Below are 26,668 nucleotides of genomic sequence, written 5' to 3'. Positions count from 1 at the left end.
ACACTTTTGTTCACAAACTGTCATCCAGTTAGGCCAGTTCTTGATATGGTGCTCAAGAAAAAAAAGTTTCTATTAATCAAAAACAACCACAGATCACTTTGTGATAAGTACCTGCAGATTACAAGAAGAGGTAATGGATGAAAAAATTGCCCAGTTTGTTTATGCGACATACACGCCTTTCTGTATGATTGAGAACCCACACTTCATTAACATGGTTCAGTAATGAACATGATCAGAATTCAAGGATAGTCCAGAAGGAATACAGGTAGACCTTAAGAAAGAAGTATAAAATAAAAAAAATTACCAACCTGAAGATCCTGCTTGTTCAGACATGTTCCTTTTGTCATCTTCAATGCAGCTTTGTCCTGAGAAGGAATTGTTTCACGTGGGCAATCGGACTTTCATTTTGCACAGATGCCTATGTTACCCACAGCTAGAGGAGCTTCATTAAAATATTCCCAAACTGGGTCTCTTTTATGGTCTGTTGCCATTATCGGTTTTCTCTTTTAGTGACAGAATATTATGGTAGGTCTCAGATCAATGAAGGCTACATTCAGACCTCAAGACTTCTGGAATATGCTGCTCAAACAGTTTCATTTCTGTTTTCACTGCCTGTCTATCCCTTCTCAAATTTTATCTCTAGACTTCTCCTTGTCCAAGTCTATTGTGTCCCCAGCAATCTTCTATTCATTGAACTCTTCGAGACTTTGCACTTTTAAAGAGAGAGGTAAGGGATTGACTCTGTACACAAATTTGCAGAAGTACAGTAAGGTTGAGGTCTTATTTCGTCTCTCTATATGTTACTTATTTTAAAACATTTTTGCTGTTAACAAACATGTCATCTCATGAGACACAAATCCACAGCTTGAGAACTGCAAAACTAAATGTCTCTGATGGTATCTTCTAGACTAGACTGAACACTGAGGCCCATTGGGTAGATAGAAAGATTAACCTAAATAATCTACACCGAAGACTCTGGAGCCCCATAAGATTGGGTCCCTAATCCATTAATTATTGGAACTCATTTACAAACTTCTTAAACATTACATGAATATATTTTCTCATGCTATGGAATTAGAATGTATAATCCGTATTCCATGATGAGATATCATTGAGCTATAATGTATCTTAATTAAAAACAGTACATAAGTTTTTTTCCGTAAAAAAGCATTTAATTAAAAAAAATCAATTGGAATAAAAATCAGATTTTTTTTAAACCATTGATTTTTTTTTTATCCACTCTGAGAGTGGGGGTGGGCAATAATTTTCATAGGGGCCACTACAAGATTTTGGTAAGTGGTCTAGGACTGCATTTTTCTATGGAGCAGGTGCAGGGTCTAGGATGAAGGTTGGATGCAGAATGGAGATTGGAGTAGAGGATTGGGATGTAGAGGAGGGTGTGGGGTCTGAGAAGGAGTTTTGATCTGGGATGGGGGGAAGGAGGAGTGCAGAGGGTTTGTGTGGTGACCTGGGGCAGGAGGGGATGGTGACCGGGGGAAGGGAGTTAGGGTGCCAGGATGGGCTTGGGTGCAGGTTCTGGCCAGGAGGCACTTATATGGGTGGCTCCCGGCAAGCAGCCTAGCCAGGATCCTTAGGCAGGCTCCCTGACTGCTGCAGCCCCAGCGCTCAAAGGGCTGGCTGTTTCTTTCTCTGGTGCACAATCTCTCAGCTGCCATTGGCTGGTTCCCATTGACCCACCCTGTGCAGCGAGATACATGGATCAGCCAGATGCTCTGAGCCCTGGGGCTGCTTGCTGTCTGAGAGTTACAGCGGGGGTGGGAGGGATGCAGGCCAGATTCAAGGGCTTGATAGGCTGGATTTGACCCCACTATCCAGGATACCAGGATAGTGACCAGCTTTTTTTGTCTGAGGGTCAGACAAAAGAAGTAAGTCGCCTGGCTAGCCACAGGGAAATTTTAGGATAGAAAGTATTTCCCTAATATCTAGCTTTAAGGAAAGATAAACATTGCAATAAGTTATTTAGGGAGGTTGTAAAATCCTTGTAATTGGAGGTTTTTCATAATAGGTTGGATACACACTTGACAGGGATAGTCTTATTCCTTCTTCAGGATTAAATGATCTCTTTGCTATCCTTTTCTGCCCTATATTTCTGTTACTCGATGATTCTTCTACTTCACCTTCCCCATCTATAGAAAGGAGGTAATACTTCACTACTTCAGATGGATATTCTGAAGCTACTTCATTTAACATTTGTAAACTGCTTTGTGATACTCAGCTGAATGGCACGATAGAAGTTTAAAATCATTACATCAATTTTATTAGAAAATAATAGACCATGTTTTGGTATACCTCAGTCACAGAGTGAAATTCACTGTTTCAATTGCTTTATTTATTCTAGTTTAGGGATGTAACTAACTAGTTGACTGCCTGATAGCACAGGGTTATTAAAGACAGTGGAAAATGGGGGAAGCAGGAACTGGTGCTAGGGGGAGCTGGCTTAAAAGCTGGTTCCCAACAGCAGCATCTCCATGGTGCGGAGTGGTAGGGAGAGTAGGGGAGGCAGAGCTGCAGCAGTCCCGGAGCTGGTGTGAGCTGGGATTTCTGAGTCCCAGCTTGTCATCTCCAGGAGCTAACTCCGCTCTGGCTCTGCACTTTAAATGTAGTAAGAACCTGGCAGCTCTTACTACATTTAAAATGCAGAGCTGCAGTGGTGGTGGTAAGTGCCCCCCCCCCCCCCATCGACTAATTGAGTAGTCGATAGAAATTCCATCAACTACTCAATTAGCTAATTCACCGTTACTTAACATCTTTATTTTGTCCTAGTTTATGTATAGTTGTGATGTTGTATTTTTTTTTCTTCAGTAAACTAAATGGGTATGTGTATAGATGTTTCTTTTCCTTTTTTTAGGCTAAAGTTGTAACTTCTGACATGGCCACAGCTTCACCAAGATCTGATACCAGTAACAATCATAATGGAAGATTACAGATGCAAGTAACTGGTAAGAAATAATATGTGTATTACATATATTAATATATGTGGACATTGGTCTAGAACAGGAGCAGGCAAGATACAGCCCCAGGCCGGATCCAAGGCCTTGAATCCGGCACACAGCCCACCCTACTGGAATCCTCAGGCAGGGAGCAGTCCCAGGCTCGGAGCGACTGGCTGTGCCATGTTCTCTCTGCGGGGGGGAAGGCAGTATGCAAAGCTGAGAGATTGTGCTGGGGCAGAGGTTCCCAATAGGGACCAGCTAATGGGAGCTGAGAGATAGTGCTGCAAAGGGGCACATGGAGCAGCCAGCTGCTTTGAGCCCTGGAGTTACAGCAGGCAGGGTGTCTGCTTGAGGGTTTTGCTGGTCAGGAGCCACCTAGATAAGTGTCCTCCAGCCACAGCCTGCCTGTGGCATCCCAGCCCCTCCCACACTCCTCCTTGCCCCCATCCCAGGTCAAAACTCCTTCCCAGAGTCTGTGCCTCTCCTGCAGTCCTCTGTCAGGCCAGAGTCCTCTCTTGGACCTTGCACTCCAATCCCCTGCCTTAGGTCTCAACCCCCTCTTTCACCCAAACTCCGCCTCAGACTCAGCACCTTCTTCTGCACATCTAATCCCCTACTAAGTGCCCTTCTGCACTTTAATTCTGTCCCAAACCCTGCACCCCTTCCATAAAAAGTGTGGTCTTTGACCACTTACCAAAATCTTGTAGTGGCTCCCCATCAAAAATTATTGCCCACCTCTGGTCCAAAAAGTATGCATTTATAGGGTAAGCAATTCTTCATAGCATAGAAACTGTGTAACTTTTATTGACAAGAGACAGTTTGAGGGCAGTATCAGAAAATATTACCCCATATAACAAACTTATTTACTTATGAAGAGAGATAAAAAAAGACTTGGACTTTTCAGTTTAGAAAAGAGGAGACTAAGGGGGGGATATGATAGAGGTCTATAAAATCATGACTGGTGTGGAAAAAGTGACTAAGGAAAAGTTATTTATAAATTACACTAATCTTTGCCTCCCTTGCTTAGATATTGGCACAGGAATCTTTGTGTAAGGAGTCTAACCTGCTGCATGTCACTCTTACTTACTTATTCCCACAATATAAGAACTAGGGATCACCAAATGAAATTAATAGGCAGCAGGTTTAAAACAAACAAAGGGAAGTTTTTCTTCACTCAGCGTACAGTCAATTTGTGGAACTCCTTGCCAGAGAATGCGGTGAAGGCTAGAACTTTATCTACCTCTATTTTGAACCCTGTTACATTCATGGAGGTTAGGTCCATCAATGGCTATTAGCCAGGATGGGTTGAAATGGTGTCCTTTAGCCTCTGTTTCTCTGGAGGTGGGTGACAGGGGAGGGATCACGTTAGGATTACCTATTGTGATCCCTCGCTCTGGGGCATCTGGTATTGGCCACTGTCGGCTGGCAGGATATTGGGCTAGATGGACCTTTGGGCTGACCCAGTTTGGCTGTTACGTTCTTATGTCTGTTCATATATACTACTAATGTATACATAACTTGGAAGAAAGATATGGCACACTTAAATGTTTCTGTGAACATTAATACAAATTACTTTTACAAGATGTTTAAAAGGAAAATTGGGGATTTTAAAAAAAGTATAAAGCTGCATGTTTCATAAGGTGTTGTAGCATAATTTGGATATTTTGATTAGTTTTAGCAGGATTCGATTACCCACTTGTAATATTTTTGGGAGGTCAACAAAAATGAAATGATAGGGACTTGGAATTTTGTAGTTTCCTGTAGCTTTTTATATGTATCGGTAGGGTTTTTTTTTTAGATGGGTGAATGGATATTGTTCGGCTTGTCTTACTTTTGTTTTTATTTCCACAAAGCATAATTTTATACTTAGTCCAGGTTTGTGGCCACTCAAAAAAGCAGTGTACCATACTTCTGATCCACTCTGGACTAGTTTTAATATAGTCCAGGTTTGCTTTAGATGGGGATGATGTATGCAAGTGTTAGAATCAGCGTCACACTGAGAATACTTGAATCTTTTTAGCAAGTGTGTTCATTATGGTTTCTGTTATAGACAATTATAATCCTTAAACCTTAGTTTTGTTTTTAAAATATTCAGTTTTATGTTGCTTCAAGAACATTTTTCAAAATAAAAGGCTGGAACTTTAAATTTCCTTTGGCTTCATATGCTCTATGTTCCTTTTCATGGTTGCATTGATGAATTAGTAGCTGTGGATTTTCTTTCCCGGTAAGATGATGTGTCTGGTTTTTTTTTTTTTTTTTTTTTTTTTTTTGCACGTACATCACATTGAGCTTCATTTAAAAAAATCAGTATAGTTTTACACAGTAGAAATAAAGGAGTTACTGATTCTCTGTTGTGTTAAATGAGCTATGTGATTTTTAGAAAAGGCTATAAGGAAGCAGTGATTGTGACTTGGGAGTATCAGTACTAACATTAGATGAATTGCTTGGTTTGATGTACTTGTGAACATAGACTATATTAATTTGGCCTCAAAATTCAAAACTAAAAATATGAAAGAGAATCTTTTATAAGTAAGTGAATGTGTATACTAATATTTCTCTCGCAGAAAAGTGTGTGTGTGTGTGTGTGTGTGTGTGTGTGTGTGTGTGTGTGTGTGAAAGTAGTGAGCCATATCTGCACTCCAGGTGCTACAAACAGTGCCATAAATATGCTGTTGTAGTACAGATACTTCCTGTAGCAATAGAAGGGGGTTTTCCTTCATTGTAGGAACTCCACCTCCCCGAGTGGTGGTAGGTGGTTTCCATGCTGGCACTTAGCTCAATATAGCCCCATCATTCAGGGAATTTGACCTAATTTTTTAAGTGTAGAACAGGCCTTAAGGTTCTGAGGTTCTCTTCCATCACTCATTCTTTAAAGGTTCAGAGAAATCACTAATTGAAGTAACTTACCATCCACATCAGCTTCAGTTCACGTATGTTAACACCCATACATACTCACACATTACATATTGATACTGAAGGAATAGTATGCAAACGCACCATGAGCAAATCCAGATCTTCACATTTATACTTAAACAAAAAGCCTCAATTCTGATCTCAACAAAGTGAACATAAAAATGTGTATAATAGGGAAGTGAATGACTAGTCAACTTATCAAACGCTTTTCGGATAGTCAACACACTAGTCAACTAGTTTCTGCCTCTCATCCTCTCCCCCCCCCCCCCCCCCCCCCCCGCTGTCTCTATCAGAAAGAGGCAGTGGAGGAGAAGGGGCACTTCAAAGTGGGAGACCTGCATGGAGCCCGGGACCAAACCCAGTGCGAGCCAGGACAGCTGATTCCCAGAGCTCAGGGTCCCTCCTGCTGCGCACCAGCCTGGCTTAAAATCCAGCTCCCTCCAGCACTGGCTCCGTGGAGCCTCTTCCCCCCCACATTACTACTTCTTTCAGAGGGGGTGAGGGTGGGCAGGGTAGGTTGCTCCTTAGCAGCAGCCTCTGTCTGTAGGGGGTCTGAGGTCCCTAGGGACAGAGGCTGCTCTGGCATCCCCCGGAGAAGCCCCTGTCGGGTGGGGCGCACGGATTCTGAGCTCATCACAGCCAGAGGCTGCTCCATGGGATGCCAGAGCAGCCTCTGTCTGCAGAGAGCTCAGATCCACCGTGCGGTAGGCGGGAGCCGGTCTTCACGGGGAGCTGTTTTTTTCAACTGTCTCACCTCACACACTAGTTCTAACCTGCAACCCTGACCTGTTGTCCCTGATAGAGACAGCAGCGCCAGGTGGTCCCACCTTCAGGGACTATAGAATAGTCCTGTAACTGCTAAAATTTCATGTGGTTACACAGCTATTCAGTTGCATGCTTTCTAACGTCCCTAACTGCGTCGACGGTTGGCGAAGAACCATCTGTATTCCACAGAGACGCAGCCTGAACAGGTGCCTCATTGTGCTGCAACGTCAAAAACTACACTGCTGGATCATATCCCAGAATATGTGTGTGGGAGACCCTTTTACATAGACTTCACCTTCAGTGTTTTTTCATAACTAATACCTATTTGATAAACTGATGCTCCCCTATGGCACCACATAGTTAAGGACAGGTGGTCTTCCTCTGAGACACTGTTACACACAGCCCTCCTGGAACTTGATTCAGTTCTCTGTGCTTGCATTTATGGCCTTGATCAGGAACAATGCCATAAGAGTAATGACAGCCGCTATAGCCAACATATTGCCCCGCCCTGCTGGTTTATATAAAATATCGCACTCCCCTTCACCGAACTTATGAAACTACGGAATTGGTGTATTTGGCACAATATCAACATAACAGCCTTTATCTCCCAGGATGTCCTAACACTACAGCAGAGACACTGAGCAGCAAATTCTCTCAGTACCATGCGTGCTAACTAAATGAACTTCTGATAAGCATATTGAGACACTGGGGTCATCCATCTGTAGAACACTGAGTGACATCCCAGAATTAAAAATATCTTCAGTTCTGAGAGCAGAGTTCGGGTCTGATCCTTGGGCAAAGCTTTTCATATCAAATGGGATACATCTCTGCTATGTGTGTTTTTCCCCATCTCTCTGCTGTTAATAGTAATACACAAATTACTGACTGACAAGACCTAAGTCATCTTGATACCACATGGCTCAGACATACTTGCACCTTTTGAGGATGGTGGTATGTACACTGCACATTCTTCTACTTCTGCCGAATCGTCTGTTACATGATGCAGACGGGTTTACCACCTTCAACCTGAGGAGGCTTCACTTGAGAACATGGTTCCATCACAATGAACTGACCTGAGTGGAATAACTTAAAAAACAACAAATAGTCTAGTAGCACCTTAAAGACTAACAAAACATGTAGATGATGATATGAGCTTTTGTGGGCAAAACCCACTTCTTCAGATGACCGGAGTATAATAAGTCCGGGTCCAAGAATAAATAATGGAAGGGGGGCAGGGAGGGGAGACAAAGGAAAAAGGGGAGGGGAAGAAGAAAGAGAGACAGTAGATAGTGCAAATAGTTACAAGTGGAATAGGTGAAGGATGTATTGCTATTCAATCACATGTAATGCATATCTACATAAATGGAAATGATTCAATGTAGTGTGTCAGAATCTCCCATCAATGTATGGTGGAATTTCCATCCCTAGAGATTTAATTCAGGCTTAACGAAGCCCTGGCTGGGATGATTTAGTTGGGATTGCCCCTGCTAAAAGCAAGAGGTTGGACTCAATGACCTCTTGAGGTCTCTTTGAATCTTATGAGTTTATGATTCTATGAAAATAAGCAATTCAGGGACTTGACTGCCCCCTTCGTTATATTAGACTAGGTCCGTGGTCCCCAACACGGTGCCCGCGGGTGCCATGGTGCCCGCGGGCGCCATGGCGCCCGCGGGGGCATTTGCATGCGCCCACCAGGTGCTCGGGGCTGGCCTGGCCCCGGGCACATGACGCGGCGCTTGCGGGGAGCATCGGCCCCGGGCGCGTGGCGCTTGCGGGGGGGCGGGGGAAGCGCCGGCCCCGGGCGCGCGGCGCTTGCGGGGGAGAGGGGGGAAGCGCCGGCCCCGGGCGCGTGGCTGTGGGGGGGGCCACCCCCGGGCATGCGGCTATGGGGGGGGCGCCCCCGGGCGCGCAAGTGTCCCCACCCCCTGGCGCCCGGCGGGCGAACGGCCATGCCCCCTGGCACCCGACAACCTCAAAAGGTTGGGGACCACTGGACTAGGTATTGGAACTACAGAAATTTGAACTATCCCTTAGGTTAATCAGTGTCTTGTGGCTATTACCATTTTCCACCATAAAATGGACAGGATATCTGTTTGCCTAGCCTATCATCAAACATTTTCTGAAGAATATCATAAAAATCTATCCTGAAATAAGAGTGCCTTCCCCACCTTGGGACTTGACTTTGGTACTATACAACATTACTATGGCCCTATTCAAGCAATCGGAAACATATTCTCTGACACATCTATTTATAGAGGTGGCCTTCTTAATCATTATCTCGTCTATCTGCCTAGTGGGAGTATTAGGGGTCCTCATGACACGTCCATTATACGCCATCTTTTTTCCAGGGACAATATCACCCTAAGACCTCATCCTAAATTTTTACTCAGAGTATTTTCTTCTTTCCACTTGACCCAATCAATCCAGCTTCCCTTGTTCAGGGCCATCCTTTATGGGGCCCTATGCAGTATTATCAAACTGATGCCCCTCTGCTCCACTGAAGGCAGCGACTCCCTTTGTGTTGAAGGGGTGCAGCAACCATCTTTTCCCACAGAGCCCCAGAATCTGCCCTCCCATTGCTGACTCAGACAAGCATCATACACAGCAGAAACTGTGGTAATGGCTATGGGCATGGTTCATGTTGTCACATTGGGGCTGCATCTTGCTCAAGGCCATATCCCTCCACCATATTGGGACTTCATATTTCCAGTACTGACTCCTACCATTCAAGACAGTAGCAGCATCTTGGCCATTCATAAAGGCTTGTTATACTGGCAGAGGATTTAAGGAGACCAGAAATAAAGGTTGTTCTTACCTCAGGGCCAGAATTCTTTGAGGAAGCTCATATCAACACAGGACACAGAGAGCATTCATCATATAGCTCTTCACCATGGTGGGGCTCTGTCAGCCGAAATGGTCAGGGCAGTGTGTGTGTGTGTGTGTGTGTGTGTGTGTGTGTGTGTGTTACACCCAAGTCTTCAACTGCTGAGACGCAAAGTCTCGTTGCAGTGGGCAGCCTAGGAGGCTGGAGGGTGCCCCGAAAAATAGTTTAACGTCTGTGACTTTACTGCTAGGACCGGGGTCCCATCACAGAGGGCAGCCAACAGGCTCTCAGATGCCCCGGTGTGTGTGTGTGTGTGTGTGTGTGTGTGTGTGTGTGTGTGTGTGTGTGTGTGTGTGTGTGTGTGTGTGCGCTATACACCCGAGACGTCAACTGCTGAGACCAGGGTCCCTTGTAGCGGGCAACCTGGAGGAGGTTGACGGGCTCCCCAATAAGTTTACAGGGAGAACTTATAACACCTCAGATTTTAACTGCTAGAATCCAAGATTCCTTCGCAGCAGGCAGCCTTAGGGAAAGACTGAGAGGTGCCCCAATGGATCTGCCACCGGGGAGTGACACAATCCAAAACGCGCAAGCTCTCCCTATACCTGTCCCTTATGATCGGCTGAAGTTCTTTTGTTTGTGTTCGGTTCGGGTACAGCAGCACGGGTTCAAGTCAGAAGCTTGATACGCACTTATTTATAGGAGAAAGAAAAGAGAAAATAAAATAAAAGAAACTTGGTTCAATATATATATATTTTATAAGTGAATGAGGGCATCCCACTTATTCCCAAAGTTTATAGCTAAATCACCTTACCAAAGTCAGTTTACAATAGAAATGAAGCAGTTTGCCTTAAGAAACTATAATAAAGTAACTAAACTTATAACAGAGAGACAATTAAAGTGTACACATAAAGAAAACACATTGCAGGTACAATTCTCACCCCTGCGTTCCAGACTTGGCGTGGCCAGCGTCTTTCTCTCAATCCCTCGGGAAGAAGTAGGGCGAGGTTGGGCGTCCCATGGACCTCGGGAGACAATCAATACCTGCCAGCAGGTGTAGGTGATTGGAGCTCAAATGGGGTGAGCAACTAAACCCTCATTTTACCCCTTTGGTCACATGGGCTTCTCCCTGGTCTCAAGTGGCCAATTAGGAAAAATGGCTTTGAATGCCAAGTTTCCCCGCGAAGGGTGCAAAGCATAATTCACACCTGGGAAGATGCAGACAATGGGCACCTCTGGTATGTGATGGGCGAAGATTCCTCTCCTGAGACAGTGCAGGCGTGTCAATTACTGATACCAGCCATCACGGCGACGGGAGGCCTCCCAGTCGTCAGCTAGCCCATTTACTGTCTGGTTTCTGTTTATGGTAGAGTCAGGGACAGGCACCACACCTGCGTTCCCAGGGTATCAAAGGCTGACTGCCTTTCTCTTGCTTTCTGGGGGGGGGGGGGAACAAGATGGGGTTCGTGGAAAAACAAGATGGGGTTTGTGTCTGGCTACAGGCTCAAATTTAATAAAATAAAGTAATGCTTAGTGCAAACCCAGAAGATAGAATGTATAAGAGCACTTCTAGTTTGTGAGACAGCAAGACAATACTCTATTTAGATCAGGATCCAGGCTATTGCAGGTCTGGTAAATCAGTAGAAAAAACCATCCACAGACCATGTTCAGGATATATCCAAGGATGATGGGTCAGTTGGTCTCATTCACACTGATCACAGAACTTGCCCGTTTTCACCTCTGTGAATGTAGGGGTTGCTGAAGTCCATATACCTGCTGGGGGAAAAAACTCCATGTTGACATGCAAGCTCAAATTCCTCAAGCCTCTAATGCCATTAAATTGATGAGAGAATCCTTATCAAGTAAGTAGTGATACTCCATTATCTTTACTTCTTCCTACAAAGACTATAGTAACAGATGCCTCCCAAGCTCTTTAACCCTCATTAAGAGAGAGCCCCCAGATGCCGCTAGCACAAAACTCAAGGTTGTGTGAGAAATCTTGTCTGCACAGGAATATCCTAGAGGTCAGGGCAATTTGTTTGGCTTGTATAGTCTTTCTACCACAAATTCAAGACAAGACAGTTCAGATAAGAACCTACACTACCATGTCATTATTCTTTGTGAACCGACATTGTGGTACGCATCAAGGTTAGTTCTTTGAGTGATTGCTCATGTGCATTCCATTAGGTGTATGTGTGCGCATGTGTTGCATGCATGATTATCAGAAGATTTTTCCCTAGTTTTATCTGTTGGGTTGGATGTGGAGCCCCCTGGCGTGGAACCTTCATGGTGTAGTATGTAGGGCTTTGTTGACCCCACCTCTCCAACCTTTTCAGTTCCTCCTTATCACCAATGACAGACAGAGCACTTGTTTTGTTTATCTTTCATAGGGGTGGTGACTAAGCACCATGCCACCCTCAGATACATTCCTTGTATCTTGGACATGTGCAGTAATATATGTGTTTCCATCTACTCCACTGATGCCAGAAGATTTTAGGAAATTCAGACAAGAGACTGATGTAATGATCCTCATAGCATAAGTTTGGTCCAGGCAATTCTAGTACCTGAATCACTCGAGACTCTTGGTTTAATCTCCAGTAACATTTCTTGTGGCTCCAGACATAACTTTCCAGAATGGGACTTTCAAACATCCAAATCTGGCTTCTCTATATCTCAGAGCCCAGATGCTGGTTGGTAAACTAACACAGAGATATTTTGATCTAAAAATGTTCCAAGCAGTCTTATCCAAAGCAGGAAAGTTTCTGTAATAGGGTTTATGTAGTGAAATGGAAAAGGTACTCTGTCATGGGAGAACATCATCACAGCTCTCCCATAGAGTCTGATGTTCATCATATTTTAGACTTCTTGTCATTGAAAAATTCAGAAATTTGATCAGTTCTATAATAGGTCTATAATATTAGTCTATTATCCCCCTGTCCAAGATCAGATGGTATTTTACATAGCTAGAGTCCTTATAGATTTAATGTGTGTGTTCCAACTTGTGCAGGGACCCCTTCCATTATGGGATCATGGCTCTGAGTCAATTGGGTCCCCCTTTCTAGTCTTTGGCATCATGGATTTTTTCATATCTCTAATTGCAAACAGACCTCTTAGTGGCAGTTATTTCAGCCTGCAGGTTACATAAGTTATAAGCAGTCACAGTGGACCCATTTTAATGCTATTTTCTGTAAATACAAGATTGAGTCCAGATACTAGTCTACATTTATTCCCAAACGAATTTCTAACTTCAACCTAAACTGAATTATACGTAATCTGTCTTCCCTCTCTCCCCAAGTCCTAGTCCAGCTAAAGGCAGTCACACCTTGAATGTACTCAAATGCCTGGGTATAACTAAATTTCCCTGAAGCTGTTTACTGCCTTTGCAAAGAGAATGAGGGTTCAAGCCAAATCTTTTCAAAGATTAATCAAATGGGTCTTGGATTACTTCAAACTCTGTTACTGGCTAGTTAGTTTAAAAACTACTGCTCAGTTCAAGACTCTTTCCACTTGAGCACAGGCAGCTTCTTGAGGCTTCTTTTAGGAATGTTCCTATCTCCAATAAATGTACAGCAGCTGTATGAGGATAATTTCATACTTTTACTATTCTCTTGTAGAGGCTAGATGCCTGTTTTTGCATATTTGTCTTAATCTTTATTCAGATTGACATGAATAATCCACTTCTGACATATCAAGGTACTGCTCGTGACTATCCAAGAGTGGAATGTATATGGACAAGCATTCAAAGGCTTATTTACCTTATAGTTAGAGCCCTGCAAATCTGTGGATATTTGCAGGTATCCATATTGCTGGATGTAAATGCAGATATCTGTGGCTCATTTTTGTAGACACTGATGCAGATACACATTTTGTATTTGGAACCCTGTAAATTTGGTTCCAGTGAAGGTGCTAACTACTTTCTGAATGGTATCCTTCCTGCCTTATCCATCCACTGACTTTGATCTTTATCTATTCAGGTTTAGCACCCTTTCTCCTGATACTTTATGCATAGAGGTAGAGGGGTGGGCGACAGAACATCTTTCTCCCCCTTCCCCTTCCCTTCTCCTATTTATTTCAAGTTTCCTTATCCCCTAATTATAACTCCGGTCATCTGAGAAAGTGGGCTGTGCCCACGAAAGCTCATGATACCATCTACATGTTTTGTTAGTCTATAAAGTGCTACCAGACCATTTGCTTGCTGTTTTTTTCTGTAACAGACTAACTCGGCTACACCCTGAAGCGCCTGTAAATTTGAGGATATCTGCTTTATATTTGCAGGTATTTGTATCCGCAGATCATCTTCACAGATGCAGATGAGTAGAAATGTGTCTATACAGGGCTGTAATTGTAGGAGCTATGGCTTTTTGAGATGTGTGTGTGTGTGTGTGTGTGTTTTCCATTACCTTCCCTCCTTTTCTACTGCAGAATCTAATACCAACCACATGGATTCTGTGTTATAGAACTGACGGTTCCTTTGCCTTACTTCTCTCTGCATTCTGTGGTCCCTTGGGTGGGAGGCATGAGGACATATTAAGTGCTGCCCCAACAGACATCTCTAACCAGAAAGTTCCACTTTGAGTGTATGTGGCATATTCACAACAAAAGTAGAATATATGCATAAGGACTAGGAATTTTAGATACCGTTTAATGTAATAGTTGTGTAACTGCACCAAATCTTAGCGGTTACATGATTGTTCGCGCCATTCCCAGAGAGTTTTTTCAGTTCAGTTTTTCCATTTCAGCTAATTGCTAGTTTGGATAGTTTTAATAGTGTTAAAGGATGGTAATAATTGTGCCAACAACTTCAGCTTTATTAGGCCTCTTCTCTTTGAGCCTTTCCTGTTTAGGGTCAAGTCTTCCTTCTTGTTTCAAGACATATGTTGAGGCCATGTGTACACTGTGAGGTAAGGTCAAATTTTTTTAAGGTGGATTTCTGGTCACCTGATTTTTGCAAAGTCCATGTTCCCATTGTGCACAAAAATTCAGCGCAGTTCAGAGTAGCGCATCCCCATTAGGGAGAATGCAATTGACTTTGAGAGTGATGCACTGTGGCTTCACTGCTTTACTTTCTGGGTTATGCTTCTGATGCACACTGGGACCAAAACTGTGCAGTGAGTGGTTATGAGTTCATGTCATCAGTGTTTCATAATGCGCTCATCTACTCCCTCATCCCTTGCTTGAGATCAACGGGAAATAGTCTTTTCGTGTACTTTTTAGGTCCTGGTTACCCACACAGATGTCATAGCATCACAAGCATGCCCCCCCTTGTGGATCCCATTTTGCATCAAACCATTGTGATGTTGCTGTCCGCTTTGATGCACCTAATTGTGCAGTATTTTGAGAGGCTACATCTACACTGCTAGTTTTTGCAGCAGAAAATATGCTAACGAGGGACTAATTTGTATGAGTTGCCATGTCATTAACATATTTTCTGCCGTTTCTTTTTTCACAAGGGGTTTTTGTGCCAAAAGCAGCAGTGTGGATGTTTCCTTTTTGCACAAAAACAGTTTTGCGCAGGATCCACACTGCTTCTTTTGGCGCAAAAAAACCCTTATGCAGAAAGAAATGGCAGAAAATATGTTAATGACATCGCGACTGATGCAAATAAGTCCCTTGTTAGCATATTTTCTGCCACAAAAACTTGCAGTGTAGATGTAGCTAGAGCGTAAGCACGTCACTCCACTAGGAAGAGGGCAAGGAGGAATCTTCTCTGTTTAAGGATGCCATGGGCATGCTGTATATGCAGGCCCTTGCGTTGAGCGACTTGGAAACATTTTACAAGGTTATTTTATTGTAGTAGAGGATTCCTGTGATGAAGATCTCAAATGCCCTGTCATACTCTACCAACTCCTATGTAAAGACTTTTTCTTTTCCTTTCCAATTTGGGAGAGGGAAGAATGTATTTTCTCTCATACTACAGTAAAACTCCGATGGTCTGGCATCTGATGGTCCGGTACTCCTGATGGTCTGGCACAATCAGGAACCCGGAAGTGCTCCGGGCAGCTGGACCATTGGAGCTGCTCTGCCCCCAGGATCCCCGATTCAGCCGCTGCTAAAACTGACCAGCGGCTGAATCGGGGACGCCTAGGGTAGAGCAGCTGGGGCGCTGCCAGGTTGGTCCCATAGCGCTGCCCCTCAGGGCTGCGGGACCCAACCCGGCAGCACCCCAGCTGTCACCGATTCAGTCGCTGCTGAAACTGACCAGCATCTGACTCCAGGAAGCCCGAGTCAGAGCAGCTCTGCCCTGGGCTTCCTGGAATCAGTCCCTGATCAGTTTCAGCAGAGGCTGACTTGGGGACACCTGGGACAGAGCAGCTGGGGTGCTGCCGGGTTGGTTTCGCAGAGCCAAGGGTTGGCGCTACCAGACCAACCTGGCAGCGCCCCAGCTGCTCTGCCTCGGGCTTCCTGGAGTCAGCCGCTGATCAGTATCAGCAGCAGCTGACTTGGGGACGCCTGGGGCAGAGCAGCTGGGGTGCTGCCGGGTTGGTCCTGGAGCGCCGCTCCTCAGCGCTGTGGGACCAACCCGGCAGCAACCCAACTGCTCTGCCCCAGGAGTTCCCAAGAGACAGAGCAGCTAGGGTGCTGCTGGGTTGGTCTCGCCGCGCCAAGGGTCGGTGCTACCGGACCAACCAAGCAGCACTCCAGCTGCTCTGCTGCAGGCGTCCCCGATTCAGCCGCTGCTGAAACTGACCAGCAGCGGCTGAATCAGGGACGCCTGGGGCAGAGCCGGACTATCGGAAGGGGGGCCTATGAGGGGTCTGGGCATCCCCTCCCACTGCCCCGACCTCTCATAGCCCCCGTTTCCGATAGTCCGGCAAATCTGATAATCTGGCACCCCCTGGGTCCTAAAGGTGCCGGATTATCGGAAGTTTACTGTATTTGAATTCTTTTTCCCTACCTCTTGTTGTTGTTTTTTCTTTTCGGTAGTTTTTCAGCATTGTCTGGGAGATACTACAGTGAGAAACGTTTTCAGAGGGATCTTGAATGCAGTTCTCCCCCATTGCTTGATACTGGATCTTGTGTCGTTGCTAAAAGACTCCCATGTGATGAAAGCAAAATATATACACTACAGCAGTGTGGAGCAACCTTTTTTCTACTGCAACCCCCACTGCTGGGGCTCAGATCTGGGTGGCTGGGGACTGGGCCCACCTGTAGGTGGCAACGCAGTGCGGCAACCCCTCCCCCGCCTCCTCCTCCCCTAGTGCCCGACTCCGTTGGGTGTTGCGACCCATGGGTTGTGCACCACTGCACTACAGTATCACAAGGTGTGGTGTATTTGGGTTTGCTAGGCCTAATACTTTCCTAATTAAATATTATATAGAATAATGTGTAGTGAACCCATATATTAAGACCTTCTGGAGCTGATAATTTTGATATTTTCCCTTTTAACAAGGCTAACAGTGGTAAGTAGAACTGAGCAAATAATTTTTCCCCCTTCAGGAACAGAGGCACAAAATCCAAGGAGGGGGTGGGTGGGACCAAGTTCAATTGGAACTGAACCATTTTTTTTCCAAAAATTTCATCAAATTGAAAATCTTGGGGAGGGGGAGGAAGGAAATTATATGTAACTAGATGTTTCAGGTCAGTCCAAACCAAAAATGTTTAGCATTTCATTTCTTGTAAGGCAATGTTCAAGTGTTTTTTTCACCCTTTGTGTTAGTTTTTTGGTGGGTTTTCAAATATTGAATAAATTTAAATTTGAAATTCAGATATAGGCATAATATGCCAGTGTTACAGTTCCTACTTGTATATGGCAAAAAAGCACAAATGTGAAAAGGCTAATATGACATAAGCAAATATAGGAATAAGGATTGAACTGTGAAAGTAACCTAAAAGGATTACACATACCACTCTTACTGAAATTTAACTGAAGCTGGGTGCTTGAACTCCCTTTGGAGTCTTTTGAAAATCCCATCCTAAATATTCTGGTGGATACTGAAACATAGTACGTAGAATTTGGGTACAGGCAGTCCCTGGGTTACGTACAAGATAGGGACTGTAGGTTTGTTCTTAAGTTGAATCTGTATGTAAGTCGGAACTGGCGTCCAGATTCAGCCGCTGCTGAAACTGATCAGTTTCAACAGTGGCTGAATCTGGACGCCAGTTCCGACTTACATACAGATTCAACTTAAGAACCCCAGGCATCCCCAAGTCAGCTGCTGCTGAAACTGATCAGCGGCTGATTCCAGGAAGCCCGGGGCCGGGGCTTCCTGTAGTCAGCCACTGGTCAGTTTCAGCAGCGGCTGACTTGGGGACGCCTGGGGCAGAGCAGCTGGGGTGCTGCTGGGTTGGTCCAGTAGCGCCGCCGCTCCTCGGTGCTACTGGACCAACCAAGCAGCACCCAAGCTGCTCTGCCCCAGGCATCCTGATTCAGCCGCTGCTGAAACTGACCAACAGTGGCTGAATCAGGACGCCTGGGGCAGAGCAGCTGGGATGCTGCCGGGTTGGTCCAGTAGCGCCCAGAGCGGCACTACGGGACCAACCGGCAGCGCCTCAGCTGCTGTACCACAGGCGTCCGGAGCAAAGCCGCGGAGCACGGGGGCAGCGGGACAGTCTAGACACGCCATGGCTGTCCTGCTGCCCTCGGGCTCCGCGGCTTTGCTCTGCTTTGCTCCCCGTCTCCCTGGTCTGCAGACCAGGGGGACTGGGAGCAAAGCCGCGGATCACGCGGGCAGCGGACAGCCCAGACGCGTCTGGGCTGTCCGCTACCCGCGTGCTCCGCGGCTTTGCTCTGCTTTGCTCCCCGTCTCCCTGGTCTGCAGACCAGGGACGGGGAGCAAAGCGGCAGAACATGCAGGAGACCAGGGAGACGGGGAGCAAAGCAGAGCAAAGCCGCGGAGCACGCGGGCAGGGGACAGCCCAGACACGTCTGGGCTGTTCGCTGCCCGCGTGCTCCGCTGCTTTGCTTCCTCTCCCTGGTCTGCTGGAGACCAGGGAGACGGCTCCGTTCGTAACTGCGGATCCGACGTAAGTCGGATCCGCGTAACTCGGGGACTGCCTGTATATGTCATGGTTCAGGTAATCTAAGAGTACCTCATGACAGGCCTTCTCTTATTTCCCTTTCCATCAGCTCCAGTCCAACTCTTTCACCTATTCTGAAAGGAGGACACACCACAGTGAGAGCAAACAGGGTGTATTTTGTCCAGTCCGTAGTCTTTTTAGCTGAGGTAGGGTTGAGTTGAGGGAGCTGGCTCAGATGTTGGTAGAGGAAGAGAAGAGATCTGCAAAAAAAAATGTAGAATTTGACTGCAGGTACATGTAACTGTCTGGCGCCTTTAAACCTAGTGGACCCTGGGCCCTCAAGTTATCTTTAAAGTACTGTGTGTGGAAAATAACTTAAAATATTGGCAGCTTTTGTTTATTAAAGTTGAATTAGAGGAAGGTACTCTGTTTTGTCTGAGTGAGCAAGTGGCAGCAGCTTTTTGGAGAAGACCTTACACTAATGAGCTGGGCCTAGAAAGTAACCTCTTCATGCACTTGCTATCTTTGAATTGCTGAGGGTTTGAACTGCAGGCTTCTGCTTAAGATTCTGGATACTTCCCCTTTGTATACAGACTTGTTAAAGCAGATCCTGCAGAGCTATTAAGGTAGGGGTGGGCAATAATTTTTAATGGAGGAGGGGAGCACCAAGATTTTGGTATGTGGTCAAGAGCTTCCGTTTTCTATGGAAGAGGTGTGGGGCCTGGGACAGAGAGTGGAGGAGGGGGATTGGAGCTTGTGTGCAGTCTGGGAGGGAGTTGTGACCTAGACCGTGGAGATGCAGAAGCTTTGGGTAGTCACTGAGTAGGAGGTGGGAGCAGGAGAGAGTAGTGCCCTGGGGCATGGAGTTGGGCTGTGGCTAGTAGGAGCTGAGAGATTGTGCTGGGGTGCGGACAGCATGCAAAGCTTCCCACGTCCACCCTATACGCAGTGAAAAATGCCACATATGGAGCATGGTGTGGAGCTGCTCTGTGCCTGGGTGGGCTGTGGGCTGGATTAAAAGGCTTGCCTGCCCAGGTGTAAGAAATAACTTCTCATTTCTGCATGCTGATACAGGAGCTTTTTCTCCACTAGCGAGAGGATGAGAAACCAAACAGCTTTTGACAGATGTGTAGTCATTTTGTTTAATGCAGTATTGATTGCACTCAGATATTATGATTAGGAGTGCAGTATAAAAATGTATATAGAATAGAAGATTTTTGGCTTCCCAAATTCCAGTATACCAGGTATTGACCAAGACTTCCTTGGCACAGATGCAGTAGGCCCTGTGATAGAATGAGATTCTAAAATGTGCATATGGGATATTAAAAATGTGTGATCCCCATTATTCCATCTAATTTAAAGTCTTTGTTGATCTTTCATTTTTAAACAAAAATCCCTAGTTAATTTAATTACTAATACATGTCATACTTAACAGTTTTCATTTAAAAGAAGAGTTGGAAGAGAAAGAAGGAAAGTAGAAACTATGGGGAAACAAATTAAAGCCTAGAAGGCTGATTGTTTTTCGCTCTCTCGTGGTAGTTGCACAGGTTTGCTAATCATGTTCCCTCATTTGTGTTTGCTGAAATTACCTACCTGTGGTTAAGGAAACATGCCTCTTTTATCTTAGCCCCATCTAGTATTTCTTTGAAAATGACATTGTTGTTACCTAGCAAAATGAATTTGCTCTTTGAAATATGATTAGTACTCTGGTAGAAGGGTAAGATGCAATGCCTTTAAGCTGTTTTTGTACTTCTGTGAAAGTCTTCTATCGGTAGACTTTAAAGGTTCAATTGAGCAGCCAGATTTTCTCCGCATTAAGTAGAAGTTGAAAAGACGAGTCAAATTCTTTCATGCAGTTTCTGCTGAATCAGTCTCTTATATAGTAATTTTGTTGTTTTCAGAAAGAGATATGTTCCAGTAGTTATAAACAATCAATTTGTTTTGTTTTTGTTAGTTTCGAGTGCCAAACTGAAAAGGAAAAAGAACTGGTTTGGAACAGCTATTTATACAGAGTTAGCTGCAGATGGAGAAATCAAGAAAACAGCAAAATCAAATAGTTCTTCAAATCCAAAATGGGATGAACAGTTGACTGTGTAAGTAGAAAAACTTTTTCTGCCTAATATAATTTTATTAATCAAACATTAGAGAAGAATATTTATTAAACTCTGCTCTTGGCTGCATACAATTTCCTTAACTTCATTGAAAGTTGCATGTATTTAAATGGCAATATTTGTCCTAAAATAACTGTTGTTGCTCAATGCATATATGAGGCCTCTTGGCAAGATTATTTCTAAACAGAAGTGAGAAATGCTTAACAGGATGTTGCTAGTTGGGTGCACCAGTAATCTTGTACTCAATCATAGAAAAACAGCAATCCTATTGTTGGGTAGAGATTGTTTCGAGCAGTGGTGGTGGTCATTCTTTCTTTGTGTTTGTCTCTGAGGAATACAGTCAGAGGTCTTAATCAAATTGTTTTTGATCACTAACTTTTCATAAAATGCCAAGGATGGTATCTATTGTGACAGACCCAGATCAGCTGTCTGCCACTCACTGGTGGAGGGAATACATGCTGGAGCTTGGGTGAACAGCTTTCTCTTTCCTGAGTGAAAAAAGGCCAAGCCTAATTCCAGCATAATCAGGCAGGCGATTAGAATTTGCTAGAGAAGCTACAGACTGATTAGTCACCTGCGGCCAATTAAGACCAGTGGTGCCTTTTAAAAGGACTTCTTCCTTCCTGTCCTTCACTCTATTCTTTCCCCCTTTCTTGACTGAAGAAGTACTATGTGCAGCAGCTGTGTATGGGTGTGAGCAGAGGACTGATGAGTAAAAGTGAGAACACACATCAAAAACTCAAACTTCATTTAGGAAGCTTTGGTTGAGGACTTTGTTCAAGAATACTCTTCTCTCCCAAAGACCTCTTGTAAAATGGTGACTGACTCTCCCATCAGTCAGGATCTCTCTCAGAAGTCCAAAAGTGTCTTTGTCCTTGAAAATAACTGGGGTGCCTGTCCCTTTCTTTTAATAATCTAGTAAATATTGGAAGTGAATTCTTCTGAGGTATACCCCTCAAAATAAAGATTAATCCCCCCATGAAGAAGGCGATAGGGAGTCTGATGGTGAATGAAGCTCCATGCTCTTTTTCCCTCACTTGTACTTGCTGAAATACAAACTCTTGTTTTGCCTTTCATCTCCCATCCTCTGTCTTGATGATTCAGTTTATTACCTTTTATGTAAATTGGGGTAGATACACACTACAGTACTTTGTTTAGGTAGACCTGTCTAACAACTTTTGCCCTGGAAAGGCTGACCGTTTTTGAACGTGTGCTAATAACATACATTGTATAAAGATTATTAGAATAATGTGTATGGTGTGAATCCAGGGGTACTTTGGGTCACAGTATCAAGATGCTCTACTTACAGAATTTGTGTTAACAGCAACTTCACTTGGTTTATATGACCTTGCATAAACACCATAGAGCAGGGGTGTCCAAACTTTTTTCAAAGAGGGCCAGATTTGATGAAGTGAACATGCGTGAGGGCCGACCATTTTGCCTGACATTCTTTGAACCATTAAAATTAAATGCAAATTAACTATGTTATGCAAAGTTTATTGCAAACGGCATACTTTTCACTTTGTCACATGGATGACAAATCTAAACAAGTGTTAAATCACTCTGCCTTTCATATCTGAAGGCCAGATGAAAAAAAAATCCAGGAAGCTGAAATATATGTCAGGAACATTGTAAAGTACATTACATATTATCAACTTTTAAGTTAAAAAAATATGAACAGGAACATAACACCAACTATACATGTTGTGTCCAAATATATTTATAACTGATTCAGACCAACTGACATTAACTGAGATTTTACAATGTATTCATCTCAATTGAAAAAAAAACTTGCCTATACTAATGTGAAGGGTGAAACTGAGATCTGGACTGCAGCACATAGGCTAGGTCTGGTTCAAAGGCAGTGGTTCTGAGGCGCAAAATGTCACGCAGATGAGAGTCACTTAGTCTTGTCCTCACGCGGTTCTTGTTGAAGTTCATAGCAGAGAATGTCTTCTCACACATATATGTTGAGCCAAACAAGCTCAGCATTTTCTTAGCCAATGTTCGAATCTCTTGAAACCGGCTCTTATCCAGTTGGCGGTAAAAGTTCACAAGAGAGAGCTGTTGGTGACGACTGCGTAACTCGCTGTCACAATGCAGCTCAATGAGCTCGAGCTGCAGCTGATCTGGAGCATCATCGGGGTCAACAGAGAATGGAGAGGAGAAAAGGCTGATCTCCTTTTCAATAGCTGCAAAATCCTGAAAGCGCTGTTTAAACTCCCCAGCCAGAGATGCGATGTCTGCTGCATACCTGCTCGTTTGCGCACTGATATTGTCCTGTGGAAAACTGTTCATTATTTCCTGCAACGCTGAAAAATGTATGGTATTGGGCTGTGTTTGTGACAACTGCCTTATGAAAAGTTGCAACTTTGTCCCAAAGGCTTTGAGGTGTGAATAAAGCTGGTTCACCGCTGCATCTTTCCCCTGAAGACTCGTGTTCAGTACATTCAGATGCTTTGTTATGTCAACTAGAAACCCCAAATCAGCCAGCCAAATAGGATCAGATAGTTATCGCATTGGTTGTCCCTTTGTTTCCAAGAATTCTCCGATTTCCTTTCTGAGAGAGTAGAAACGCTGCAGTGCAGACCCCCGACTGAGCCATCTTACATCGTTGTGATATAAAACATCTTCGTATTCAGCCTGGATGTCCAGTAGAAACTGTTTAAACTGGCGGTGGCACAGGGCTTTAGAGCGAATAAAATTAATAGTCTTTAGCACCGGTTTCATAAAATGATCATATTTGAGATGTTTAGCACAGAGAACTTGTTGATGAATGATACAATGGAGTTTAATAGCTTTGCCTCCTTCGATCACCTTGTTACAGATTAGGGTTGATAATCCACTTCGTTCACCAACCATGGCAGGTGCCCCATCAGTAATAATCCCAGTAACTTTGTTCCAAGGCAGTTTCATGTCATCTATGGCGGAACTAACAGAAACAAATAAATCTTTTCCTCTTGTTTGGTCCGTAAGGCTCTGGAGGTCAAGTAGCTCTTCAGTCACATTCATTTCATCGTCCACCCCTCTCATAAAAATCAGCAACTGAGCTGTGTCAGATAGGTCCGTGCTTTCATCACAGGCTATTGAAAAGAAGTCAAAATCCACTCCTTTGGATGTCAACTGTCTCTTAATATCTGATGAAATCTCTTCAATTCTCCATGCTACAGTGTTACGAGCCAGGCAAATGTTGGCAAACTCTTGCTTCTTCTCGGGACAGATATTCTCAACCATTTTCATAACGCATTCTTTGATAAAGTCACCCTCAGCAAAAGATTTGCAATTTTTAGCAATTAACGTTGCCACCTCATAGCTCGCCCTTGTGGCATTTTCATTTGACTCACGGGCTCTTATGAAAAATTTCTGTTGTGACATTAAAACAGCTTCAAGTTGCTTCAACTTTTCACTGCGGTCGTGCCCCGTAAGCTTGTCGTATGTGCTATGTCTCGACTGGTAGTGTCTCTTGACATTAAATTCCTTATAAACAGCCACAGTCTCTTGGCATATCAGACAAACACAGTGATTCTGTATTTCAGTGAAGAAATATTCCACTTTCCACCTGTCCTGGAAGCGGCGGCCCTCACTGTCAACTTTCCTTCTCTTATTTACAGTCGCCATTTTTTTAAATTGACCAGAAGGGGAAGGGATCATGTGAGCGCAGTGCCAGAGGTTTAATACACTGCCCAAGTAATACACTGCACTAATACACTGCCCAACAAGAATTCTCTTGCCTTTGTGGCTGTTTGTGGCGAAGTGTCTAATGATGACCTCCGGCGTGTTCGCAGCTCCACGTGCCTGAGCCCGCCAGAAAGCTGACAGTGCGCAGGGCCAATCACAGATACTGAGATTGAGCAGCTGCGGAGTCCGTCCCTGATCTCAGTAGCTGTGGAGTCCGTCCCTGCACTCTCAGCCCCAAGGTAGAGGGCCTGCAGGGTCAGAGGCGGGCGGAGAGCGCAGGGCACGCTGGCCTCACGGCGGCCCGGGGGCAGGGCGAACCCGCAGCCAAGCGGGAGAGCGGGGCTGTGGACGTGCCCTACAGGGCAGACTTTAGGACCGCAGCGGCCGCCATGGACGGCGGCGGCGCGGCTGGAAGCGGCGCCAGTTCAGAGGAGCGCCGGGGAGCCAGGAGAGGGGGAGGAAGCGGGGGCTGTCCCCGCACTCTCAGCCCCAAAGCGGAGTGCAGGGGCAGGGTCTGGGACCGCGGCGGCGGCCCGAAGCGGCGCGCTGTGCGCGCCAGTTGAAAAAAGCACCGGGGAGCCGGGAGAAGCGGGGGGCCGTATTAAATCCGACCGCGGGCCGCATTTGGCCCGCGGGCCGGACTTTGGACATGCCTGCCATAGAGCATTGTGATGTCCAAGTTACTTTGTTGTAATTTTTTTTTAGCTGGGTATTTTGTGGGACTTTGGTATTACTTATAGCTTGTTCTGAATGATACAGCATATAGTGTGAGCAACCATAATCTATGTTGTCTAGTTATGATATGCTCATCTGTTAAATAATGTTTACATATTTCCTTTTAAGAAAATCAGTAGAGCTAGTTTAAGATTCTGAACAATGTTGGCTCATACTGTATTTTCAGACTTTGTTTTGCAGGATACCTATTCTTGGGATACCACACTGTCTTTAATTGACAGACAATCATGTATTTGAAGGAGTAGCTCTTGGAGTGCAACATTGTCTTCCCCTGATACGTTAGCTAAATTCTGTCACACATACCTCCCTCCCCCCCCAAAAAAAAATCTCAAAAAGTGTTTGTAATAGAACCACTGTTTGGTAATCTTGCCTCTCCTTCAGTAGTATCCTTCCACCTCCTCAATTGGGGTGGAGGCTAGGATTGGTGATTTCATTTTAAGAGAATTTAAACTGTTTTTAATGGTATATATTGCATGTGTGCACAATTCATAAAATGATATTACTATGTTTTGATAGTCACTATGTTTGGCATCTGCACAGTTCATTTCAGTATTCTTGTTCAGTTGTAGCTTTTCAGCATTTTCTCTAATGTGATAGAAGCTGAAAATCAAATACATTTTTTTCTATTGACAAATATAAGTAAGTTTGTATTTAAAATTATATATGGGGACATTTTTAAAAAACAAAAAACTCTCTGAAATTGATGTATAATTGAAATCTGATTTTAATGTAAGTAGTTATGCTATTCCATACTATTGGAATAATATTTGTTAGTCTTGATGCATGCCTGAGGGATGTTATGTTGATTTTTCTATTTCACAGTGCTTTTGTTAGATATTTAAAAAAAAAAATCTTTTCAGTTAGTCACTACCTTGAATTACAGGAGTTACAGGAAAACTGATTCAAATAGATAATTCATTTATAATGATGAAAAATACCATACCTTCATATTTTTAAAAAACTTTTATACAGGAATGTAACTCCACAGACTACGTTGGAATTTCGAGTGTGGAGCCATCACACTATAAAAGCTGATGCTTTATTAGGAAAAGCCACTATAGACTTGAGACAAGCTTTGGAAATACACAATAGAAAATGTAAGTTTCCACTAAGGGCATATTAAGGGGAAAATTAATTGATTTATTTCAGTTATATTAATTTTTGTAGTTTTGATGTAATTACACAAATGGTCACATTTTAAAACAGAGTTTCAATTAGTACATTTGCCTTCAGGGCTGTCTTTTTTGTATTATAGAATGAAATTTAAATGTATAGTGGGAAATAAGTGTTTTCAAATAGCATATGACACAACTAGTAAAAAATGTGAGAATAAACTATTCAATAAAAATATTACTGTATACATTTTTTTCTAATTAGTTACAGCATTTCCATTGTGCTGCAGGATCTGTTACAAACCACCCAAATGGTCAAATATTTCATGCATATACCCAAAATGGCTTAACTTTCTTTTCATATATAAGAACTCCTTGTCTTCCCTGGATTAATAGGCCAAATTTTACTATACTTTGATAAATGGGATTTAGACTGAATGCTGAACAAAATTCAGGGTGGATTTGAATATGAATAATTGATTTGTTAAGCATGATTTAAATCGCTATACTGGAAATCTTGATTTAATTAATTAATTTTAATTCTATTTTGCATTTGTATTTCTTAGTTATTTTCCTTAAGGAAAGTTGATTATTTGTTGGTAACTATTAAAACATGTA

General features: G+C 43.9%; 1 protein-coding gene across 3 annotated transcripts in view; it reads left to right on the top strand.

Moving 5' to 3' along the window:
- WWP1 (WW domain containing E3 ubiquitin protein ligase 1) overlaps positions 1 to 26,668 on the top strand; it is a 162,124-nt gene that overhangs the window by 26,373 nt on the left and 109,083 nt on the right. For all 3 annotated transcript variants that reach the window (XM_006112979.4, XM_014581648.3, XM_075920431.1), the window contains exons 2-4: positions 2,870 to 2,960; positions 20,369 to 20,507; positions 25,911 to 26,035. In XM_006112979.4, the coding sequence (XP_006113041.1) occupies positions 2,891 to 2,960; positions 20,369 to 20,507; positions 25,911 to 26,035 (334 nt within the window). In that variant the 5' untranslated portion in view covers positions 2,870 to 2,890. The remainder of the gene's footprint in view (positions 1 to 2,869; positions 2,961 to 20,368; positions 20,508 to 25,910; positions 26,036 to 26,668) is intronic.

The sequence above is a fragment of the Pelodiscus sinensis genome, chromosome 2 (assembly GCF_049634645.1).
Source record: "Pelodiscus sinensis isolate JC-2024 chromosome 2, ASM4963464v1, whole genome shotgun sequence".
Classification (NCBI taxonomy): domain Eukaryota; kingdom Metazoa; phylum Chordata; order Testudines; family Trionychidae; genus Pelodiscus; species Pelodiscus sinensis.
This window is presented reverse-complemented; position numbering and strand designations above follow the sequence as displayed.